The sequence below is a fragment of the Lucilia sericata genome, unplaced genomic scaffold (assembly GCF_015586225.1).
Source record: "Lucilia sericata isolate MDLA Ls3-8-SP2 unplaced genomic scaffold, ASM1558622v1 Contig000115F_arrow, whole genome shotgun sequence".
Taxonomy (NCBI): domain Eukaryota; kingdom Metazoa; phylum Arthropoda; class Insecta; order Diptera; family Calliphoridae; genus Lucilia; species Lucilia sericata.
Genome location: NW_023994147.1, coordinates 1 through 23919, shown reverse-complemented (window position 1 = coordinate 23919; position 23919 = coordinate 1). Strand labels below are relative to the sequence as shown.

At 28.4% G+C, this 23919-nt stretch overlaps 1 protein-coding gene across 1 annotated transcript in view; it reads right to left on the bottom strand.

Annotated features, from left to right (window-relative positions):
* Positions 1-20283, bottom strand: part of LOC119600454 (SH3 and cysteine-rich domain-containing protein 2-like) — a 42006-nt gene extending 21723 nt beyond the window's left edge. Inside the window, exons 1-3 of the mRNA XM_037950666.1 lie at positions 20137-20283; positions 3738-3862; positions 3257-3412 (exon numbers count right to left, since the gene is read on the bottom strand). Coding sequence (XP_037806594.1) covers positions 3257-3412; positions 3738-3862; positions 20137-20207 — 352 coding nt within the window. The 5' untranslated portion in view covers positions 20208-20283. The remainder of the gene's footprint in view (positions 1-3256; positions 3413-3737; positions 3863-20136) is intronic.
* Between the last annotated feature and the right edge of the window lie 3636 nt (positions 20284-23919).

The following is a 23919-nucleotide window of genomic DNA, read 5'->3' as shown; positions in this document are numbered from 1 at the left end:
AACTTTTTTCTTCTTGTTTGCTATTTTATTATTTAATAATAATATGAGTGCTGGAGGTGGAGAAAGTTCACATGTGCAGACAGGATTTTTTAAGGAAAAATTTAACTATTTATCTGATATGTCTGTTAAAGTATGATTCAGTTCATTTTAGTTAACTTTTGATGTCAACTTAATTATAGATTTTTTTTTAATTAAGACAAATATTTTAATGTCAAAGTATTAAAAGGAAAAAATATTGAAAAAAGAACTAAGAATGCATAGTTGGGCTTGGCCGACCATATGATACCCTACACCAGTTATGAATATGAAATGTGATTTATTTTTCAAAATAAAGCATTTATCTTGAATATTACCTTGATTCCGATTTATTTAAGCAATTTATTGGCGAAAAACTTATTTTCTAAAAGAGGCTTTATATGGGGGATAGAAGCAAATGTGAACCGATCCCGATAAAATGGGCTGGATAGATTTGTATTCATATATATTATTTGTCTGTGCTAAATTTCATTGCAATAACAGTGCTAATAAATGAATTGCGAATACTCAAGTCATTTTCTGAAGGGGGCTTTGTATGGGGGCTAGGGTCAAATGAAGCCCGATCATTTCGAAATTTGGCATTCGGCATCGAGATATATTTATATTATACATAATTATGAGCTCAAAAGCCCTTTTCGGGAGGTTCTGTTGTATGGGTTCTAGGTGAAATGATGGACCGATTTTAACCATTAGGCTACGTAGTTGGGTCAAAACAAACGTGTATTTTTATCAAATTTTCTTGAAAATGCTATGCTTTGATAACAACGTTTACATGGACACATGGACGGTCGGGCGGACGGACGGACATCTTTAAATCGACTCAGAAAGTGACTCTGAGTCGATCGGTATACTTTAAGGTATAGTACTAATATTTTAATGCGTTACAAACATCATCACAAACGCATAATACCCTTCACACTATAGTGGTGTAGAGTATAAATATATAAATGTTCATGCCATATTAATAGCAATATTATGACATAACTATATTATGTCTATGTTATGACTATGTTATATTTATGTAAGTGTATGTTATGTCTATGTTATGTGTATGTTATGGTTATCTCTATGTCATGTCTATATTATGTCTGTATTATGTCTATGGCGTGTTCATGTCATATCAATTTTATATCTATGTTATGTCGATATCATGTCTATGTCATGTCCATGTTATGTCTATGCTATGTATATTCTTTGTATATGTTCTATCAATGTTATGTCGATGTTATGTCTATATTCTATGTTTTGTCCATGTTGACTCTATGTTATGTCTATAACTATGATATGTCTATGTTATGTCTATATCATGCCTTTGGTACATCAATGTCATGTTTATGTTTTGTCCATTTCGTCTCTATGCTATATGTCTGATATGTCTATAATATGTCTAAGTTATGCCTATGGCTATATTATGTCTTTATTGTGTCTATGTTATGTTTATGTTATATCTATAATATGTCTATGTTATGTATATATTATGTCTATGTCATGGCTATATAATGACTGTGTTATGTCTATGGCGTGTCCATGTCATATTTATTTTATGTCTATGTTATGTCGATTTCATGTCTATGTCAAGTCCACTTTATGTCTATGCTATATATATTATTTGTCTATGTTCAATCAATGTTATGTCGATGTTATATCTTTATTTTATCAATGTTATGTCTATGTTATGGCTATGTAATGTCCATGTAATGTGTATGTTATGTTTATGTTATATTCATGTTATGTCTATGTCATGTCGATGTTCTGTCTATGGTATGTATATTCTTTGTCTATATTCTATCAATGTTATGTCTATGTCATGTTTATTTTATGTCTATGTTATGTCTATATTATGTCTATCTTATGGCTATGTTATGTCTATGTCTATGTCATGTTTATGTTATTGTCTATGTCATGACTATATCATGTCTATGTTTTGTTCATGTTGTCTCTATGTTATGTCTATGTTATATGTATGATAGGTCTATGTTGTGTTTATGTTAAGTTGTTAAGAATATGTCATGTCTATGCTATGGGTATATTATGTCTATGTTATATCTACGATATGTCTATGTTATGTATACACTATGTCTATGCCAATGGCCTTAATATGTTCGTCTTATGTCTATGTTTTATCTATGTCATGTCTATGTTATGTCTATTTTATGTCTATATTATGTCATATCTATGTTATGTCTATATTATGTCTATTTTAGGTCCATTTGACTTCTATGTTCGTCTATATTATGTCTGTGTTATGACATGTCATGTCTATATTATGCCTATGTGAAGGTCAATCTAAATATCTGTATCTTCACCTTAAAAACTTGTCAATACCTTCGTTTATGTTAATTTTTTGGAACATGTCTACATATTTATATGGGGTTTAATGTATATTTCTATATTTCAGTGTCTTAATAAATTTCTCTGCCAATATTTGTAGATATCTATTTTTGCTTTAAGTTTACTTAAAAATACCCAAAAACATAATTAAATTTAATAAAGAAAACTATGATTAAAAAATGTTTAGTAATATTATAATCAAAAAATTATTTCTTTATTATACCTAAACTTTTAGTTTTATGTATAAATTTTTTAAAGCTCAGAACCCTTAAAAGCTGTTGTTACAAAAATCAGCTTCAGTATCAATTTCAATTTCGTATTAATAACTCATAACATGCCTTTTTTACCAACAGTTATTTTTGGTTAAAAGCATTAGTTTCATTCAATATTGATTTTATTAGATACAGACACACACACTCACACATACTTACAATCGTACCAAACTCAAATACTATACTAAATATTACATACAATATAAATAAAAAAATGGCAAAGAGATTTTTTTTAATTTAGTAAATACGAATAAAAAAAAGCAAAAATAATAAATTAAATAAAAATCATGAAAAAACAACAAAATTAAAAAGTGTTAAAAAATTAAAAAAAAAAAAAATATTAGTAAATAATAAAAAAGTAACAAAAAAAGATCAACAAACGAAAATCTGTTTAAATCATAAATTAAGAAATCCTTAAGTTTTTTTTTTTTTTTTTGCTTTAATAATAAAAAGGCGCTACTAGCCCTTTATAAGACCTTTAAGTTTTGTTTCTTTTTTTTGAAGCATTTGGCTGTTGTTTTCAATATTTATTATAATTTGTTTTTATTTGCAAAAATTAAATTGTTGTAAAATTCGGTGTTTTTATTTATTGCGAAAATTTTAAAACAAATACTCACTTTCTTCCTCGATATCTATACGATTTTCCAATTCCGAAGTGCTTTTTTGACGTCTCAACAACTTTTGTTTCGGCTGACAACGTGGCAGCTGCGAGGCACAATCGCCATGAGCATTTAACTTACATATACGACAACGTAGACCTTGTCGTGTGTGACCTAAAGGAGAGAAAAAAAGAAGTAAGTAAAGGTTAGTTGTAGTAATATGTTAGTGTGTACTGGTACTAGTAGAAAGTGAGGGAGTTATTATAAAATCGGAAACGGAAAGACTACAAAGGAATTTGAGCGAGAAATGTTCTGTTTGTCTCTTCCCTTATACCATCAGCTAATACATTAACATGAGTTTGTCAATATTTGTGTATAATTCTATGTTAATGTTTTGTATATGTCAATGTTTCTCAAAACATTTGAAAGTCTATGATTTCTGTTTTCTTTGTCTACTTTTGCTCTAGACTTGGCTCTAGTTGATGTCCATCATATTTACCTCTTAATATTTGTGAACACACATCACAGGCTGTTATCTTTTTATAAGTATACTCCTGTAAATGATGGCTACCATCCTCATTGGGCCGTAATGGCTGCGATGAACTGCCAGCGGCTCCATTACGTCTAAGAGAGAAAATAAAAGAGAAAAATAAAATTACTAAATTTATCTACAAAACGATCTGCCAAAGGAAAACAAATTCAACAACTTATAATAAAATAATACCAAATAAAAACATAAATTCTAGCATCAGTTATATAAATTTTCAAAAACCAACTTTTCAAACTATTTACAGACAGTTAACTGGCCTTGTAACTCTTTGTTACCTCCTAGTGGGTGGGTTTTGTTTAGGGGCAATTTGTATTTTTTGTTCTATTTATTGAAAATATTCAATGGTGAGAAATAAATATTTTAATTGCTTTTTATGCTGAACAGAGAGCTAGAGATATGAAATAAAGTTTTTTTTGCCAACCATTTATCATTGTCAATTCATGTATTGACTTTTATCACTAAATATTTTGGCTGTGTATTTTCAAGTGTATTTCAGGCGAAATTTCCCCCTGAACAGTTTGAAATAGTATTCTAAAAAACCAAAATAAAAGTTTTGTTGGAAAATAAAGAAAAACCATGAAATGACACTTGTTAAACAAATATTTTTTTGTTTCCTTTTCGTGTTTAACTTAAATTCACCTGATAGATACATACATTCACATACAAAACTTTTTGTTATTGTTGAAGTTGTATGCAAATTGAGATATTTTTTTTCAACGTTTCCATGAGTAATTCAAATTAAAAACATCTTGTTTGGTTGATTTTTGGTCAATATCCAATTAAATGTTTTTTTTGCTGTAGCTTTTGGCAGCACATTTCTAGATAAGGGTAACGTGTTTTTATTACCCTGTAAAGTATGCAATGAAATGTTATTTTGTTTGATAAACATTTGACATACATATGAAGTTGTTTATTCATTTAGAGACATGATCATGAAATTTTATTATAAGTGGCTGTGAGAATACATTTTGAACTTTTATAAAAATTTAAAAATTTTAGATATTTGTGCCATGAATTTTGATTATTTTGAACTTGATGGGGCCCTTTATAACTTTAAAATTCTACTAGAAATTCTTAATAATTACACTCAAATACTAAAAAAAGATAAAGATTTTTAATTAACTAAAATAAATTTATAAAATCATAATCAAAATAATTAATGACTTAATTAAAATACAATCAAATAAGAAATAAATTTCTATACATTATAAATCACCTAAGACCTAGAATTGAGCATAAAAAATGCATTTTAGCTATAATTTTATAGATTTATTAGATAATAGATTTCTCTTCTTATTTATTATTTAAATATTTACTCATTTCTTTAGCTATATACACAATAAACAAATGTATTTATATACATATATATTTACAATTTACCAATTTAATTGCCTGAATATACATACAAACATACAAATATGAATTTATATTTATTAAGTTTTCATAAATCCATTACGGTTATTTAATTATTTATCTACTCGGGATACACGCACACACAAATAAATTGTGTTTAATAATTATTTGTGTAAACGAAATAATTTTCTAGCTAAAAATATTTTAATACAAATAATCAAATTATATAAATTAAAATCTACTGGTTTTGGTAGGTGTCTTAAAATTGCTAATATATAAACTAAATGCACAAAATACTAGTATGAGTATGATTAATTAAGATAATTCAAATTGGGATTTTGAAAATAAATATTTTAATTTAAAATAAATAAAATAAACAGAAAAACAAAATTATTTTAAAATAAACTACATGCAAAATACCAGGAAAAATATGCTGCATTTTTTTTAATAAGTGTGTGCAAATGTCATCATTTATGAAAATCAACTGTAAATTGTAATTTTACAAACTCTCTTATTTATTTAACAAACACACGGACATACATTTGTATATACATACATATGTATGTATATAGTTATACACCTGTTAATTATTTCATGTCATTCATGTTAATTGAGTTAGTTGAAGTTTGTGTTGTTGTTTGTGCAAAAATAAACACTGTCATAAAATATATGAATCCATTAAATACAATATGTCAGTTTGAATAAATAAAATGACTCTGAATCAAAGATGAATATTCAGTACTATTGTACTTTTTTACAGTCAATGAAATACTACAAAGAGTCTAGTCAATGGACTTCGTCATACTCTAGTCTGCTGTCTAATCAATAGACTACTTCGTAGTTTAACAGACTACTCCATAGTCTAGTCAATAAAATACCACAAAGAATAGTCCGTAGTCTAGTTAATAGACTAGTTCGTAGTCTAGTCAATGGACTTCGTTATAGTCTAGTCTGCTGTCTAATCAATAAACTACTTCATAGTTTAGTCAACAGACTAATCCATTGTCTAGTCAATGAAATACTACAAAGAGTAGTGAATAGACTACTCCGTCTAGTCTAGTTAACAGACTAGTTCATAGTCCAATCAATAGACTACTCCAAAGTCCAGTCAATAGACTACTCCATAGTCTAGTTAATATACTAGTTTATGCTCTAGTCAATGGACTTCTCCAAAGTCTAGTCAATATAATACTTCATAGTCTAGCCTGTTACCTTATCAATAGACTATTCCATAGTTTAGTCGATAGTCCACTCCATAGTCTAGTCAATAGACTTCTCCATAGTCTAGTAAATAGTTTAATTAATATTCTACTCCATAGTCTAATTAATAGTATACTCCCTAGTCTTGTCAATAGTCTACTTCATAGTCTAGTCAATAGACTACTCCATTGTCCAGTTAATGGACAACTGCAAAGAGTAGTCAGTATACTACTCTATAGTCTAGTACTTGGTTTATTTAATATACTACTCCATAGTCTAATAAATAGTCTATTCTATAGACTGGTCAATAGTCTACTACATAGACTAGTCAATAAACTACTCCATATTTAGTGGATAGTCTACTCCATAACATAGTCAATATACTACTCTATAGCCTAGTATATATACTATTCCATAGTCTAGTAAATATACTATTCCATATTCTAATAAATAGCCTACTCCAGTCTAGTCAGTAGATTACTCCATAGTATAGTCAATAGACTACTCAATAGTCTAGTATTAGACTAGTCTACTGTGTGATCAGTTGTATACTCCATATTCTAATCGATAGCCTATTCCGTAGTCTAGTCAATAGACTAGACCATTGACTAATCAATAGACAATTCTCAACTCCAGTCAATAGGCTCAATAGACAATTCTCAACTCCAGTCAATAGGCTAGTCCATATTATAGTCAATAGACCACGGCAAAATCTAGTCATATATTAGCCAATAGTCTAATTAATAGACTGCTCCATAGTATAATCAATAGTTTAGTCAATAGACTAGTTCATAGTCAAGTAATAGACTACTCCATAGTATAGTCAATAGTGTACTCCATACTTTAGTCAATTGACTAGTTCATAGTCTAGTAAATAGACTAACTCAGTGTCAAGTCCTCAGTTTAATAAATGTTCGTAGTCTAAGTAGTCAATAGACTAGTCTTTAATCAAGCCATAGAATAGTCCATATTCTAGCCAATTGACTACTCCATATTCTAATAAATTGACTATGGAGTAGTTTAGTTAATACAATACAATAGCCTATAGTGTAGTCAATAGATCAGTTCATGAACAAGCAACAAATTAGCTCCTAGATTATTTTATAGACTACTCCACAGTCAATAGTCTACTCCATAGTCTTGTAAATAGAGTAGTCTATTTTCTAATCAACAGGCTACTCAATAGTCTAGTCCATAGTCTGGTAAACCAATAGACTAGTCCATAGAAAGGTCAATAGACTAGCTTAATAACAAGTCAATAGTTAAAAAACTCAATAGTTAAAAAACTAGTATATATGTATAACAAGATAGTAGTTAAGTACTTTTATAACTAAAAATGTACATTTTTGGCTAAAGTTTAGTTAGTACTATTTCTCTTTTCCAGCTCTGCTCTAGTACGTATGCAACAGTACGTATGAGTTTGATTTTATTCCATATAAAAAAATAAACTAAATAAAATATTACTCATACGATAAGGTGGCATGACTGAATGAATGAATGAATAAATAAATATGAACTAAAATTAAACAAATAGCTAGATTTTTTTAAGGATTACATGGTAATACAAAAGTAATATGCAGACTAAATGTGAGTTAATTATTTTTAAAACTAATTGTGTGTTTGAAACCATAGTAATTTTTCATAGTTTATTGCTATTTTAAAAGCAAAATTATGTGTTTAATTCCCTAGAAAATCATGCAGGTTTTTAAATTGATTTTTTTTTCAGTAAAGTTGTTTTGAAAATTCTATTTAGTTTTATTAGCACTATTAAAAATATTTATCAAGTTTATTTAATTTTAAATATTTTATTTAAACTAATGATGTTTATTATTTTAAAATAGAACAGTTAAAAGTTGTTAGTAGAAATTGTTTAATAATTTTATAAATTTTTTTACCAAAGCTGCTTTTAATAATATGAATCAGTAGAAGATAGTAAAGATTGTTTTCGCTTTCTGACAACCAGCGCTGTAAACAGTTTTGTGATTTTTATTGGACGATTTTGAAAAAGAAAAATCATTATTTCTTGTTTTTAAATCATATAACAATGATGAAATTTTAATACTACATAACTAAATTTTTGTTGCGAAGATGAGTTCATGATGCTAGTTTTCTTTAGAATTAGAGAAAAAATAATTTGTCACTTAAATTTCATATTCGAAAATAGTTGTCAGTTAATTAATTTAAAACTTTCATCATTACTATGCATATAGATATTGACTTGCATAAATACATATTTATCATTTACTTCTAGTACATATTAAGAAAAACATAAAAGAAAACTACAAACTAGTTTATTATTTGAATAGAAATAATAGTTTGTTAAAGAAAGAAATTGATTTTTAAGCAAAGTTCAACAGGGCGTATACTGAATTACAATATAGAAAAAATCTCTAGAAAATAGAAATACAAACTCAATTTTAAACATAAATTTACCAAATTTTTTTTAATTAATATTTTATTTATTATGATAACATAAAAAGTAAAGTAATATTTTCATATTTGCTAACTAAAAATTCATAGAGATTAAAGATACCAAATATATTAATATTTGTGAAATTTTTTTTGTTAGAGTTTTGTGAAGTTATAAAATTTCATTTTGGAAAATAAATATTATTTAAAACAAGACAAATATATAGCAACAAAAGTTAAAAACTTTTGTACTTTATCATTTGCTATATTCTAGTGTTTTATAAGGAAAATAAACTCTGACAACAACAAATTGTAAGGTATACTTTAAGGGGCGTATTGTATTTTATTTTCTAAATACTCCTAAGACAAATACGGTCTATTGGGGCCGTGCTTGTACTTGTCTACTATTTAAGCTATTGTTGTTGTTCTGTATTCTGCTGCATTGGTATTTGTGTTTTTGTGGCGTTTGTGGCAACATGGTTTTGTTTATGTATTTACTTATGAAATGGTGAAAATGGTAAAAAATGCAGCAAAACATTACATGAAATGATACTCAACACAAAAGTTGCTTGGTTGCATAGCTAAAGCTAAAATGTAAGAAACGAACTCAACAAAGAAACAAACAACTTTTCCAATGGAAAAACTTTTGTAATTTTCTTGTGCCTTTTCGTTTATATATTTTGAGTTTTTTTTTGCTAGTACTTTTTGTGAGTTTTTTTTTGTTGTGTTTAAAGTTCTTTAACATTGCATTATTTTGAGTGTCTATTTGTATGTTGTTCATGATGGCAAAAAGATATTTTTTTATTATGCATTACATTAATATTCTTAGTTGGTTGTTTGTTAAGAAACACTAAGAAATATCAGAAGTACAGATATGCAGTATATTCTGGATTTAATTTTACAAACAGGAATTTTGTGTTTAATAGAAACTTAAATTGATAATAAACAAGAAATAGGTTCATGAGTCAGTCTATCTATTGTTCAATAATCCAGTCCAGATATTGCTCAATAGGCTAATTCTTGGAATAGCGTATATACTGTTTAGCAAACCAGTCGATAGACTGTCTAGGGATTAGTCAAGTTAATAGGTATGGAAGCCTAGAAGTAATAAAACATTAGTACTATTTTAAAATTTTAATATTCCCTGCACTATTTTAAAAATACAACTGTACGTATGATTAATTATTAATACAGTGTGAGTTAAATTATCACTCATACGTGAAAATTTATTGGATTTCAAATTGAAATGACAATAATAACAGGTGCCGAAAAGTAATCCTCCTATCAGAAAATGTTATAAATTTTGCATTTTCTGATAGGAGGATTACTTTTGCGCCACCTGTTATAAATAAGTAGTCTATTAATTGTTCAAAATTCTTGTTGTATTAGTGTAAAAAGCCATTTGATGTTCTTGTCCTGGAACTGAGTTTTGCTTATCTATATTTAAGATTCCACACAACCAAATATAGCGTCCAAACTTATATACTTTCTGTTTTTATACCCTACACCACTATGGTGGGTATTATGCGTTTGTGCTGAAGTTTGTAACAAAATTACTAAATTATAACGCCCTCAAAACGGTTGACAGAAGGCTAAGTAAACTGCAGAATTAATTTTGAAAAAAATACATTGCCATGTAAGTGCAAACATGCAGAACTTTATGAGTTTTTTTTTGTGACTATTTTGAAATTTTACAACAAAAAAAGTTAGTAATTTAAGCATCATCCTTAACAGCAGTTAAAAAAATCTGCAATTCTTACGGTCTCATAAATCTAAAAGTGTAATTTTAGTTTCTCTTTTATGTATTTTTTTGTATTGTTTGTTTTTTGATTTCTTTTTAATTTTACATGTTTGTTTTTTTGTTCTTGTTTTCTTAAAGGGACTTTTGTTTGTGTGTCTATCTATCTCCCTTTTGTTTTATTTGGAATAAAGTTTTATATAAAACGAAAGGAGGGAAAAGGTGTTAAAAGGGGCTATTAGAAGGTCTACAGTGCAAGTCCATTTATATAAGGGAGTTTCAAAGTTTATTGTATTATTGGAAGAAAACGAGTAAAGACATCTACCTATTAAAGGTTTTAGGTTCTCATTTCTTCTTCATTTTCCCCACTGTATGTGCTTTAAAGTGGACAATTTTGCTCAAAAAAATTCAGATTTTTTCCTAAACAATACTTGATATTTATGAACAATATATCTACAATAAAGTCCAACAGGACATATAAAATGTAGCAGTAATTTTTTTTCCTTTTCAGATTGTGTTGAAATTAAAGTTGAATGTAAATCTAAAAAACAAACAACAGCTAAACGGGAAAGAGGGGGTTTATAGAAGGTAGGTTATGTATTATTTAAACGTGGTTAAATCAAAAAGTTAATTCAGTTTAAAAGACCAGAACTAAATATGGTTCAAAAATCTTAAAGAATGCATAGGATCTGCACAATACCATCAATATAAATTGCAAAGATATTTTTTCGTCTTCTCTGGAGTTTTCCAACATTAGACTTTTTAAAGGAATTTTCCAAAAAAAATTAAAACAAATTTTAAAGTAATTTTAAGTGCACCCACGTTTTATGCCATTCTGAAAGGTTTTTCTATTCATTTAATCAGCAGGAGTTTATATTTGTTTTCTCTCTATACGGTTTTTTACTTTTAATTTCACATGTCAATGAGTTCAAAGGTGTTTTTCTTTTGTTTATGATGGTAAAGTTGTTATTTTTTTATATTACAGTTTAAACAATTGCACAAAAAACCATTTGGAATACCAAATCCAAAAGAGGGACAGACTTTTATAAAAAAACAAAATTGCTGTTGCAACAATTAAATTGTTTTACAGAAAAAAAGTTTTGAGAGATAAAAATTAAATTTTTTTGTTAACAGTTTACTAAACAATTTAAAAGGATTTTTTTCTATTGTATTTTTAACTAAAATCTATTTGTATGTATATATGCAATAAATTTGACAGGACATAGTTGTAGTAAAAAAAAGGAAACATACAAAGTGCCAAGAAATATATGTATATAACAAAAAGTTTTTGTTTTACTTTTTAGGGTAGTGGTTAAAGAGAAGAGTTGCATTAAAAAGGATTTAGGTGGGGAGTACTATATATAATAATCTATTACAAAAATTTAGGATTTTTAACACTACAGGGTTATATATTTATTTACAAGGCAGTTGGTGCTTTATTTATATGTTTAAATAATTTTATGTACAAACTAAATATGGTTTTAATATAATTTTATATAAAATATATTTTTGGTTAATAATTTAGCTAACTTAATTTTTTTTACAATTTCTACAGAATTTTGTGGATTTATTTTACTTAATTTTTTTTTTTTTTTTTGAAAATTTTACCTTAAAGTTAAAACAGTTGAGACGGCGTGATACATTTGATTTGAGCGAGGTTGACTGATTTTGTTAAAATAATTTTATTCAAAATTTTGTTTGTTTTGAAATGAAGGGGAAATAATTGAGATATTTGATAATTATATAAAAAAACATGAGGTTATCAATTATTATTTTTTTGTAAATTCAATTAACAACATTTTAGTTAAATACTTTTAAAAAATTTTTAAAAAACTTTATAAAACAAACTGACTATAGACTCTAGTCGAGACTATAAACTGGTCTATAGTGCATATTATAAACTGGTCTATAGTTTAGACTATAAACTGCTCTATAGTCCAGACTATAGACTGCTCATTGTCCAAACTATAACATGGTCTATAGTCCACACTCTAGACTACCCTATACCCCAGACTATAGACTGCTCTATAGTCCAGAGTACAGACTGATCTATGGTCCAAACTATCAAATGGTCTATAGTCCAGACTGCAGACTCTATAGTCCAAGCTATAGACTTCTCTATAGCCCAGACTATAGACTTCTCTATAGCCCAGACTATAGACTTCTCTACAGTTCAGAATATAGACTTCTCTATAGTCCAGACTTTTCTATATTCCAGAATATAAACTGGTCTGCTCTATAGTCTAGAATATAGACTGCTCTTTAGTCCATACTACAGACAGATCTGTAGTCCAGACTATAGACTGATCTGTAGTCCTATAGACAGTTCTATAGTCTAGACTATATACAGCTCGTTAGTCCATATCATAGACAGATCTGTATTCCAGACTATAGACTGTTCTGTAGTACTATAGACAGTTCTATAGTCCAGACTATATACTGCTCAATAATCCAGACTATTGACTGCTCAATAGTCTAGACTATTGACTGCTCTATAGACCAGACTATTGACTGCTCTATAGACCAGACTATAGACAGTTCTTTACCCCAGACTGTAGACAGTTCTTTACCCAGACTATAGACAGTTCTATAGTCCAGACTATATACTGCTCTATAGTCCAGACTATATACTGCTCTATAGTCCAGTCTATAGACTGCTCTATAGTCCAGACTATAGACTGCTTTATAGTCTGGACTATAGACTGCTTTATAGTCTGGACTATAGACTGCTCTATAGTCTGGACTATAGACTGCTCTATAGTCTGGACTATAGACTGCTCTATAGTCTGGACTATAGACTGCTTTATAGTCTAGACTATAGACTGCTTTATAGTCTAGACTATAGAGTGCTTTATAGTCTAGACTATAGAGTGCTTTATAGTCTAGACTATAGAGTGCTTTATAGTCTAGACTATAGAGTGCTTTATAGTCTAGACTATAGACTGCTTTATAGTATATACTATAGAGTGCTTTATATTCTAGACTATAGAGTGCTTTATAGTCTAGACTATAGATTGCTTTATAATCTAGACTATAGAGTGCTTCATAGTCTAGACTATAGACAGCTCTTTAATCCAGACTATAGACTGCTCTATAATCCAGACTATAGACTGCTCGATAGTCCAGTCTATAGTCAACTTCGTAGTCCAGACTATATACTAGACTATAGACTGCTCTATAGTCTAGACTATAGAGTGCTCAATAGTCTAGACTATAGACTGCTCTATTGTCCAGTCTATAGTCAGCTTTGTAGTTCAGAATGTATACTGCTCTATATTTCAGAATATATACTATTCTATAGTCTAGACTATAGGCTGCTCTATAGTCTTGAGTATAGACAGCAATCTTGACTATAGACTTTGCAATACTCAAGACTATGCACTTATCTATATTCCAGACTTGTCTATACTATTGACTATTGACTTCTCTATACTTCACACTATAGACTTGTCTATACTCCAGAATATAGACTTGTATATACTCCAGATTAGAGACCTGTCTAGACTCTAGACTTTTGTAGACTCCAGACTTTAGTCTTGTGGATACTGTATAAACTGGTCTATAGTCAAAAATGAAAGATAGCCTGTAGACTGGTCTTTATTTAAGACTATGGACTGGTCTATAGTGGACTGAACTATAATGTTTTATAAAGTTTTGTTTTTAAATTTAATTTTGCGTAAATGACTAACGAGTTTAATTTTTTAATAAATACTTAATACAGTTTTCCATATATAGTTATATATAAATATGTTGCTGATATTTTAATTAAAAATTATATGATGATGTTTTCATTTTTACTCAGAAAAGACCTCAATGACTTTTTTTGTGGTGTATATGAACTTTGTGTAGTAGAAAGTCTGTAATAATGGAAACTATTTTGTTGATTTGTGTTTCATTTTTTCAATTTTAATTAAAAAACTAAAATTTCATAAATTTCTCAATATACAGATTTTAGAAGTTTTTAAAAAGAGTATAAAAAAAAACTCCCTTAAAAATTGGCAAAAAATATAAATATTCATAGTTTTTTTCCAAACCTAAGTTGACTTTTTTTTCTTTGCAACAAAAACAACATCTAAAAAATTATACTCTATGTTGTGTATAGAAATGTTGGTTTTTTTATTTTGTGTTTTTGTAACATTTTTTTTTGTAGTTTTTGCTGTAGTTTTTTATTAAGTGCAGACTATAAACTTTTTGCCAGCATAAACGTTTTAACTTTCTACCAAACTGGGTTCGGTTGGTTGAATCTTTTCTCTGTGTTTTGGACTCTAGTTTGTTGTTGCTTTTTTGTTCCTTTGATGCCGCCATTCTTACTTAACAGCCAAACAAGTATGAAAATAATGGTTTGTCAAGCCTGGCCAAAGGACAGTTACTCTATAGTGGATACAAGTTGATTTGAAAGGCTATTTTGGCAGCTGTTTCTAATATTTATATGAAAATCAATCTCATATAGTAAAATAGCACTTTGTTGAAATATTTTATTGGGTTTATAAAAGTACTAATTACTTAAGCATCTACGGCAATACGTTTGTTGTATGTTTTGGTATCTTCAGCTTACCTTAACTAAATTTACTTACAAAACAAATAGCGAATCGCAGAATATCATTTATGAATTTGAAACATTCTTACTTTGTCTGTTTTTTACGAAAGGTAAAAAAACCAAACTCATCAACATTATTTCATATTTTTTCACAGGAAAACAACAAAAGAAACATTGAAAAATCCCCTGAGAATATTAGTAAAGTATATTTTTTATAGTTTGCTTTTTAATACTCCCCACTATCTTTTACCACTATTTTACCTGACAATATATTTAAGCAGATTTGTTGTTTTTACACAGCAAAGAAAAAGTAGCCAAAAAACCACAAGATTTAATAAATTTAAAAGCATGTTTTTCACGTTTATTTCCGACTGTTGCTTTTTTTAGGTTTGTTTTGTTAGTCAGAAAAAACTAAAAAGTTTTCTACAGTATCTTTAGTATCTATGTGGGTAGTTAAATAGTTTTTTTTCGTATATATTAAATACTTGCTTCTGCTAAAACCGCACCAAATTGTTGAAATAGAATTGTTTCATCTTGTCTTAATTTTTAAGCAGATAATTAATGGTGAAAAAAAACTTTTCAACCAAAAAATGTACTTAAATAAAATGTTTGTTTGTGCGAGGGAAAAAAATAGAGGAGTTGAATTATTTGTTTAAAAAGTTTTCGTTTATTTTTAGCACAAAATTTATTTAGACTGTACTTTAGTTCTAAGAATTCTTATGGAATTGAAAGTAAAGTTTTAATGTTATATGGAATGGCTAATTTTGACATTTAGTTAGTTGATTTAATATATTTTTGTCATGATAAAAAGTGGAAAAATAATGCATTTTTATTTTGATGTATAAAACTTTAAATATCTTTCTAATTTTTTGAAAAAATATGAATTTTACTTATTAATTGTTTCCATCTATGATTTCACATATTAAATAGGACAAAAATACATACGAGAGATTTATAGAGGAGTTGTTCTAAAATTTTAAAATCATCTTTTCTACTTATATACTTAAACGATCCACCCATGTCCACCTATCTGTCCGTCTGTCTGTCTGTTTGTCTGTCTGTCTGTCTGTCTGTCTGTCTGTCTATTTATCTGTACGTCTGTCTCTCTGTATGTTTGTCTGTTGAACGGTAGATATGGACCAAACGAATGATTTTGGCTTTAGAAAAACATTAATAAATTCAAATATTCTGGATCCTTACTTACATGTTCATCTGTCTGTCCGGATTAAAATTTTCCACAAAATATAATTTTTTGAAAAAAATTTGAATTTTACTTATTAATTGTTTCCATCCACGATTTCACATGTTAAATAAAAAAACGTAATGTTATCAAAATATCTTGCAAATAGTGGCCCGTAACTTGCACACAAGGTTTACATGGACAGCCAGCCGGACGGACGGGCAGACGGACGGATGGACATGTCTTAAACGACTCAGAAAGTGATTCTGAGTCAATTGATATACTTTAAGGTGGGTGTAGGACCAATATTTTTGTGCGTTACAAACATCAGCACAAACGCATAATACCCTCATAATACTTAGTGGTGTAGGGTATAATTATATAATTATTAATAAATTATAATACAATTTATCATCGATCTAATAAAATCGTGGTTAGAAATTGCGAAAGAATCCATACATAAGTCTATATACAGAATCCGAAATATACTTTAATTTACGACCTTAATATTTACAAGGTGTTTACATAAGATTAGTTATAACCAAATGTAACACTCTTACTTGTTTTTAGTTCTTTGAATACCTAGTTAATGCCATGCTATCTCTTCAGTCTTTTACATTTAATACAATTCTTTGTAGAATATCATTTTAATTCCATTTTAAAAGCGTGAAATCTCTAACCAAAATCATCATATAATTTGGATTAATTTTGTGCTTATTTTTCCCCTTAAACACACACACACCAAAACATACTTCTGCAATGCCACAGTTACAGCACACAGATGTTGTTGGCAAAGAAAATAAAAGGAATAAGCAATGAATGTGTGTTCTTTGTAGATAAAAATAAGAAATATAAATATTTTAGTGCCACACTAAACTTACATTTATTTCGAAAAGAAAATGACTCATTTTTCTACACAGATTCGTATTACGAATGCTTTATACTCAGACAGAATAAATAGAAAAGTGGCAAATAAATTAGTTGCTGCTAACGCCAACTCTTGAGATGCAAAAAGTATTTATTCACTATATCCCTGCTCACACATTGATTTATCTATATTTTCAATTTCGTAATAACACACATAATCATTTTCTATTTTATCATTGGAAAAAAAGACGAACCGGAAAAAAAGTGCAAAAGAATATTTCACATTTCATTGGTTGCAGAAGTTCTGCTTGAATCTTTTTTTGTTGCCATATGAAAAAAAAAACATGAAAATAAAAATGCTGGCAATATTTTGTTATTTCTCTAAAAAAGAGAAATATTTGTTAGAAAAAAATCCATAATGTTGTTTTATTACACGGTCCTACAGTACGCTAGACTGGAGAGAAAAAATACAGAAAAAATAATAATATTTATAACTATAGAAAGTGAAAAAAAATAAATCAAGGACATTGACGTTGTTAAAGTGAAGTGGTATCTGCTATTCTATTCACAATTTACAATTTACTCGTACTGGCACAATCCACAGACAGTTTCACAGATATTGGTAATAGTTGGTGTAGAAAGTATAAAATGAAATTGTATGTTTTCGGCTTTAGTAAGTGGAACAATCAAATATGTATTCAAAGCAACGTAACCATCATTATCACCAATGCCAGCAACATGATGTTAAAAATGCTGATGATCATCATCAGTTGATGCTATTTTGGCATTTGAGTTTGCAGAATTGCAATAATGTTACATTAAAGAGGGAGCAATTTTAGAGGTTGAAATATTTTCCAGCTATAAAATACAATCATCCCAGTGGTGCAAGTATAGCTCTTAGCTATTTTGTTTGTGATACAAAAGTAGAAGGAAAATATGTTGTTCATTTTAGTAAAACACACCGACATGTTTTTAGTTTAATTTAATCTAAAGTCTATGGGATTTTTAGAGAAGTATATGAAAGTGGAGTTGCCATAGAAAAGAAAGAAATAAAATATAAAACAGACATGAATATAAATTTTCAAGGGAACATAAGTTAGAAAAGGAAAAAAATTTAAATGCAAACTGCTGAAAGTGTAAAAAAATTGAAAAAAAAAAATCCTAATCGTTAGCAATATATAAAAATCGTTTATGTGACAGAGGGTTCAATAAACTATATAATAGACTAATTCATATAGTATTTGTTAGACTAGTCCTTAGACTTCACAATATACTAATCCATACACTACTCAAGAGATTAGTCTATACACCAGTAAATGGATTAGTCTATAGGCTAGTCATTAAAAAGTCATTAGACTAGGCTATGGACTAGTCTTTAAACAAGTCAAAAAGACTATTCCATAGATTAGTCAACAGAGTAGCCTATTAACTAGTCCATAGTCTTGTCAATAGACTAATCATTGGACTAATCAATAAGCTAGTCTATGAACTATTCAATAAACTAATCAAATGACTCGTCAATATACTAATCAATAGACAAGTCAATGACTGTTCCTTAGTCTTGACAATAGACCTGTCTATACCTTAGACTAGTCCTTGGTATAGTTTTTAGACTAGCCTTAGAATAGTTCTTAGAATAGTCCTTAGACCAGTCCTTAAACTAGTCCTTATACCAGTCCTTAGACTAGTCCTTAACTAGCCTTTGCTCTATAAATTAGCCCTTAGACTATTAGACTAGTCCTTACACTAGTTAATAGACTAAACCGTAGGCTAGTCCTAAGACACGTCCATGGTTTTGCCAATAGACTTGTCTATTCCTAGTCAAGGACTAGTCCCTAGACTTGTCCTTAGACTAGTTCTTATACGGATTCTTAGACTAGTTCCTAGACTAGTCCTTAGTCTGTACAGTCGACACAATAGAGTAGTCCTTACACAAGTCATATACTAGTCCTTAACTAGACCTTATACCAGTCTTTAGACTAGTCCTTACACTAGTTAATAGACTAAGCCTTACACTAGTTAATAGGCTAGACTGTAGACTAGTCCTTAGACGCGTCCATGGAGTTGACAATAGACTTGTCTATGCCTAGTCAAGGACTACTCTTTAGACTTGCCCTTAGACTAGTTCTTATACATACGAGTCCTTTGACTAGACCGTAAGCAAGTCCCTAGACTAGTTAATCGACTGTACTGTAGACTAGTTCTTAGAGTAGCTAATAGACTGTCCTAAGACTAATCTACAAAGTTGACAATAGACTAGTCCTAGGTCTTGTCCTTAGACTAGTCCTTAGACAAGTTCTGAGACTAGTTCCTAGACTTGTTCTTGGTCTATAGAATGGTCCTCAGACTACACAATAGACTAGGCCTAATCGACTGGTCCTTAGACTAGTTAATCGACTGACAATATGCCTTAGACTAGTCCTTATACAGGTCAATATAATAGCTCTCAGACATGTAGAAAGACTAGTCCTTTAACTAATCATTAGACGAATCTATATACTAGTCTAGTTAGTACACCATCTAATCAATAGGATTGTCGTTCCGAAACGGTGTTAAATCCGAAGCACCGAATTGGAAAAACTATAGCTGTTTGCTACTATAATTTTCCTCAGCACTGTTCTGCTAAGCTGAAGCAGCATAAAATTCATCGATACCAAAAATAAAATTGAACTAATTTAAAATTGTTCAATCTTTGAATACAAATGACCTCAAAGGCACAAAAATAATAATACAAACTTCCAATAGAACAGATTGAGAGAGAGAGAAAAATAACAAAAATCTAACACAAAATAGTTTCCAAAATTTATTACATTTATTAGTGTAAATGGTTGTTGTATGTATTAGACTATAAAATAAATGAAAAACGTGTAATAAATTAAAGATTTAAAAAAAAAACATAAAAAATATATTTTCATTTTTAGGTGTTGCTGTGAAAATTTAAAGTGTACAAAAACAGAACCTTAAATACAAACATCATTTATATAGTTTATATTTCTTCCTTTACATACATAAGTGTAAATGTAGAGAAAAGAAAAAGGAAAATGTGAAAAAATATGTAACTTACCTGTCTGCTTGTGCTGCTGATCCAGAAGCCGGTTTTAGGCTTTTAATTGCTTTCAGCCACTTTGTTTTCATCGATGGCGCAGTGGCTGCCGAAAATTTACGTTCGCCGCGCGGTGAACCCGGATCAACTTTACTCACAAATAGTTCTTTCTGTAATGATAAAAAATGATACAAAAATTAAGAAACAGGCAAACAAATTACACATAAATAAATAAATAAAAGTTTTGTTTTTTATTTCTACAAACAAACACTATAAACCTGGTTAAGCGAAATATGAAACAATTTTTGATGTTCGCTGTGTTTTTTGCACTTTATAGGGTGGTTATGACCTAAAATTTTGTTTTTCTGATTTTCAACATTTTACTTTATAAAACGCAGTATTATAAATGTTTGTAGCTTTGTTCTTTTTTTAACATCCACTCTAACACAGTCATTAACTTTTGCCAAAAAAAAGAAAACTTTACTTGGTTTTTTTTGGAGCAATTTGTTTGTTTTTGGTATAATATTTGTCGAACATTATCATTAACGTGTATAAAATGTAGTAGTAGTTGGCAACAAAAGAAGGAACACGTTAAAAACCAGCAAGAAATTATGAGTAGAGAAAATGAGAACTCATTATAAAATTATGAGGGTGATTAAAACTGTTTTAGTATCTTTACATTACACACATAAAATAATATTTAAACACAAACACATAGACAAGTAGTGAGACAGACAGACACACAGACGGATGGACAGACATATTATGACTAAAATAAAAATACTTTTTTATTTGCTGTTTGGCAGTAGATGGGAAAACTTTTTCTTTGCCTTCTTTTAGAGTTTCTTTTTTGTTTTAATATTCATACTTAAGTTTTTAGTTTTACTTGTAAATTTGCTTGTAATGACTTTGTAATTGACCATCATCATAAAATGCAACGTATGAGCAATATTAATTATTATTAATAATACTCATACGTTGTGAGGGAGACCAATTGATGCAGTCCTAAAGTTGTTGGTAATTAATGAGGTGTTCTTTGCAAAGGTCATTTGTTGTTGTTGTAGTTGTGTTGAGTAATTGGAAAAATTTCATGCTAAAACTCTTTAGTTTATGTTCTTTGAAGTGTGTAATTGAGTAGAAAGAAATTGCTAAAAAGACGTCATGGGGTCTTATATATTAAATTTAATGGGGTGCAAATTTTAATTAAAATTCATATGAACATTAGTTTAAGATTTGTTCACACGAGGTTTGTGATAACAATTGTTAAACTCTCCTGTTAACATTTTTTACATAAAAAATCATAACATATTAAACATATAATTAAACTGTGATTTTATTTTCAAATTTCTCTAATTAATTACTATGTAAAATTTACTAATTCATAGCAAATTTACAATTTAATTGTAATTAAATTTAATTGACCAAAAATACCTCAAAACTGTGTAGCTAATCCTTGAGCCTTAAATTCCATATAAAAACTAAAACTAACATTTAATATGTAATTTACAAACAAAAATCCTCATTAGTTTGCAATTAAACTAATATTCATTAATTTTAATAATTAAATTACCCAAAAACACGTTACAGCCAAAAGAGAGCAGTCAAATTTTAAATAAAATTTAAAAATAAATTTTAAATGACCTAAAAAAGGTTGATAATCCCTACAATAAGCCAAATTATTAAAAATGCATAAATATAGCAAAAGGGTGTAAAACAGTTGTATATGTGTAAGTACTATCATTAATAAATAATTAAAATTTTTATGAAACATAAACAACAATTACAGCAACAATAGGAAAAGTGTGTGATGAAGTATAAACAAACATATTGAACAATTTTCAATTAGCGCGCTGTCATTTATTAGTCCAACCAATGGCATTTGAACAACTTGACAATAAGTGTGTGCGTATGTGTCAGAAAGAGCCACCACAAAATGTAATTAATAATTTTAGTCTTATTGTTGCTATTGCTGTTGTGGCTATATGTGGACTTAACTAATGAAGTGATAAATAAATATACATTTACCAACACCAATGCTCTAGCACAAAAGCATTTAATCACACTTTTAGTCTCAAACATATTTGTTCAAGCATCCACCTGACTACCCCACAAATACTCCTACACACACACAACTTATTGATACATATACGAAATAAAGTATGTATAAACATAAGCTGTAGGGCCTTTGGACTGTTTGGACTCACACATTTATAAATCATTGTTGCATTGGATGCCACCAAACAATTACAGTTGATGCAGTTAATATACACATGTGTGAATGTTGAGGTGCATGTTTGTTACAAGTTAACATTTTTATACAATTTTATGTTACATGTTAAATCACACACTTACAAAGTGGTATACACAAACATAAAAGCAATAAAAATTTAACTTTTTTGATACGTTACTATAACAATAAAGACAGAAAATGTTAATTATGATTGTCTCCGTAATTCTAACATATGTATTAACATTTCATTTTGATATATTTTTTTACGGCTGTATTTATAAAAACTTATTTTAGGTTTATTAAACAATTTTAGGCAAAATTCAGGAAAATCGTATTTATAAACGTGAAATAGCTTAAAACACCTTCAATAAACCATTGACAATTAGAAGAATTTTATTGTAGGCTCGACCCTTCTTTAAGCCAACAATAAGTTGATTTTTAACAATTTTTTTCTCAGATAAAGATTTTTCCGGTAATTTTAAGTTGATTGCGAAAACTAATTATGGTTTCTTTTAAAATAAAATCTAAAAATTCTAATTTTAACGTTTACAAATTTGTAAATAAAATCCCAGAAAATTTTTAAACGATTATATTTTGAGGAAAAAACTCAAATCTAGGCATTATTGGATTAATGCATGAATATTTCACAATATTCCAATTGTCCAGCACTATTTTTAGGCAATTTGGAAATGATGGACAAAATCATTTGATTTGGCTTTTTCAAAGTTTGTTGGTTAAATATAATGCCATAAAGTAATTAACCATGTAAATTATATTGATTAGTGTTATACTAATGCAAAATATATTCGCCGGCATTAAAATTAGTCAAATATCAAAGAAATTTATCAATATTTGCAAAAATTTATCAAAAATTACAAGGAAAATAAGTAAAAATAAGAAAATGTGTCATAGTGATGTATATTTTGTCGCAAAATATCCGTTATTCGGATACTTTTAATAATAATTAGAAATTATATGTTATATTTATACATCTGAACTAAATAGACATTTATTAAAGCCATATACATATATATTTATTTTTCTTAAAAGTTTGTTTTTATTGTCAAAAATCTATTATAAACAAAAATATGAAATTAAGAAAACCGAATCAACGAATATTTTATCCTAATTGTACGCAACACTAACATATAAAATGACAGCCATATTGTACAGTGCTGCCAACTTAAACATAAATCAGCACAATAGTTAATATACGTTTATTATTTGTTTATGAATATCACAATTTTATTAATGGTTTTTAAGGCTAAAGTGTGCTTTAACTATTGAGTGCATTAAAAGCAAAATAAGATTTTTTTATAAATACAAGCGTTAATCTTTAAGAATTTAGGTGAAGGCTACAAATAAGAGGCCGTAATATTGGTATTACATCAGAAATCTTGATAAACTCTGTGTCTTTGAGAGATTTTATTATGAAGAGATAAAAGGCAGAAATTTTTCACAAATTATGGTTATGTAAGATATTCATTCATCATATTATTTTAAATTAAAAGTAATATATTTGATGAATACACCTACTTTTTTGTCCTGAGCTGTACATATTGTGTGTACACTAG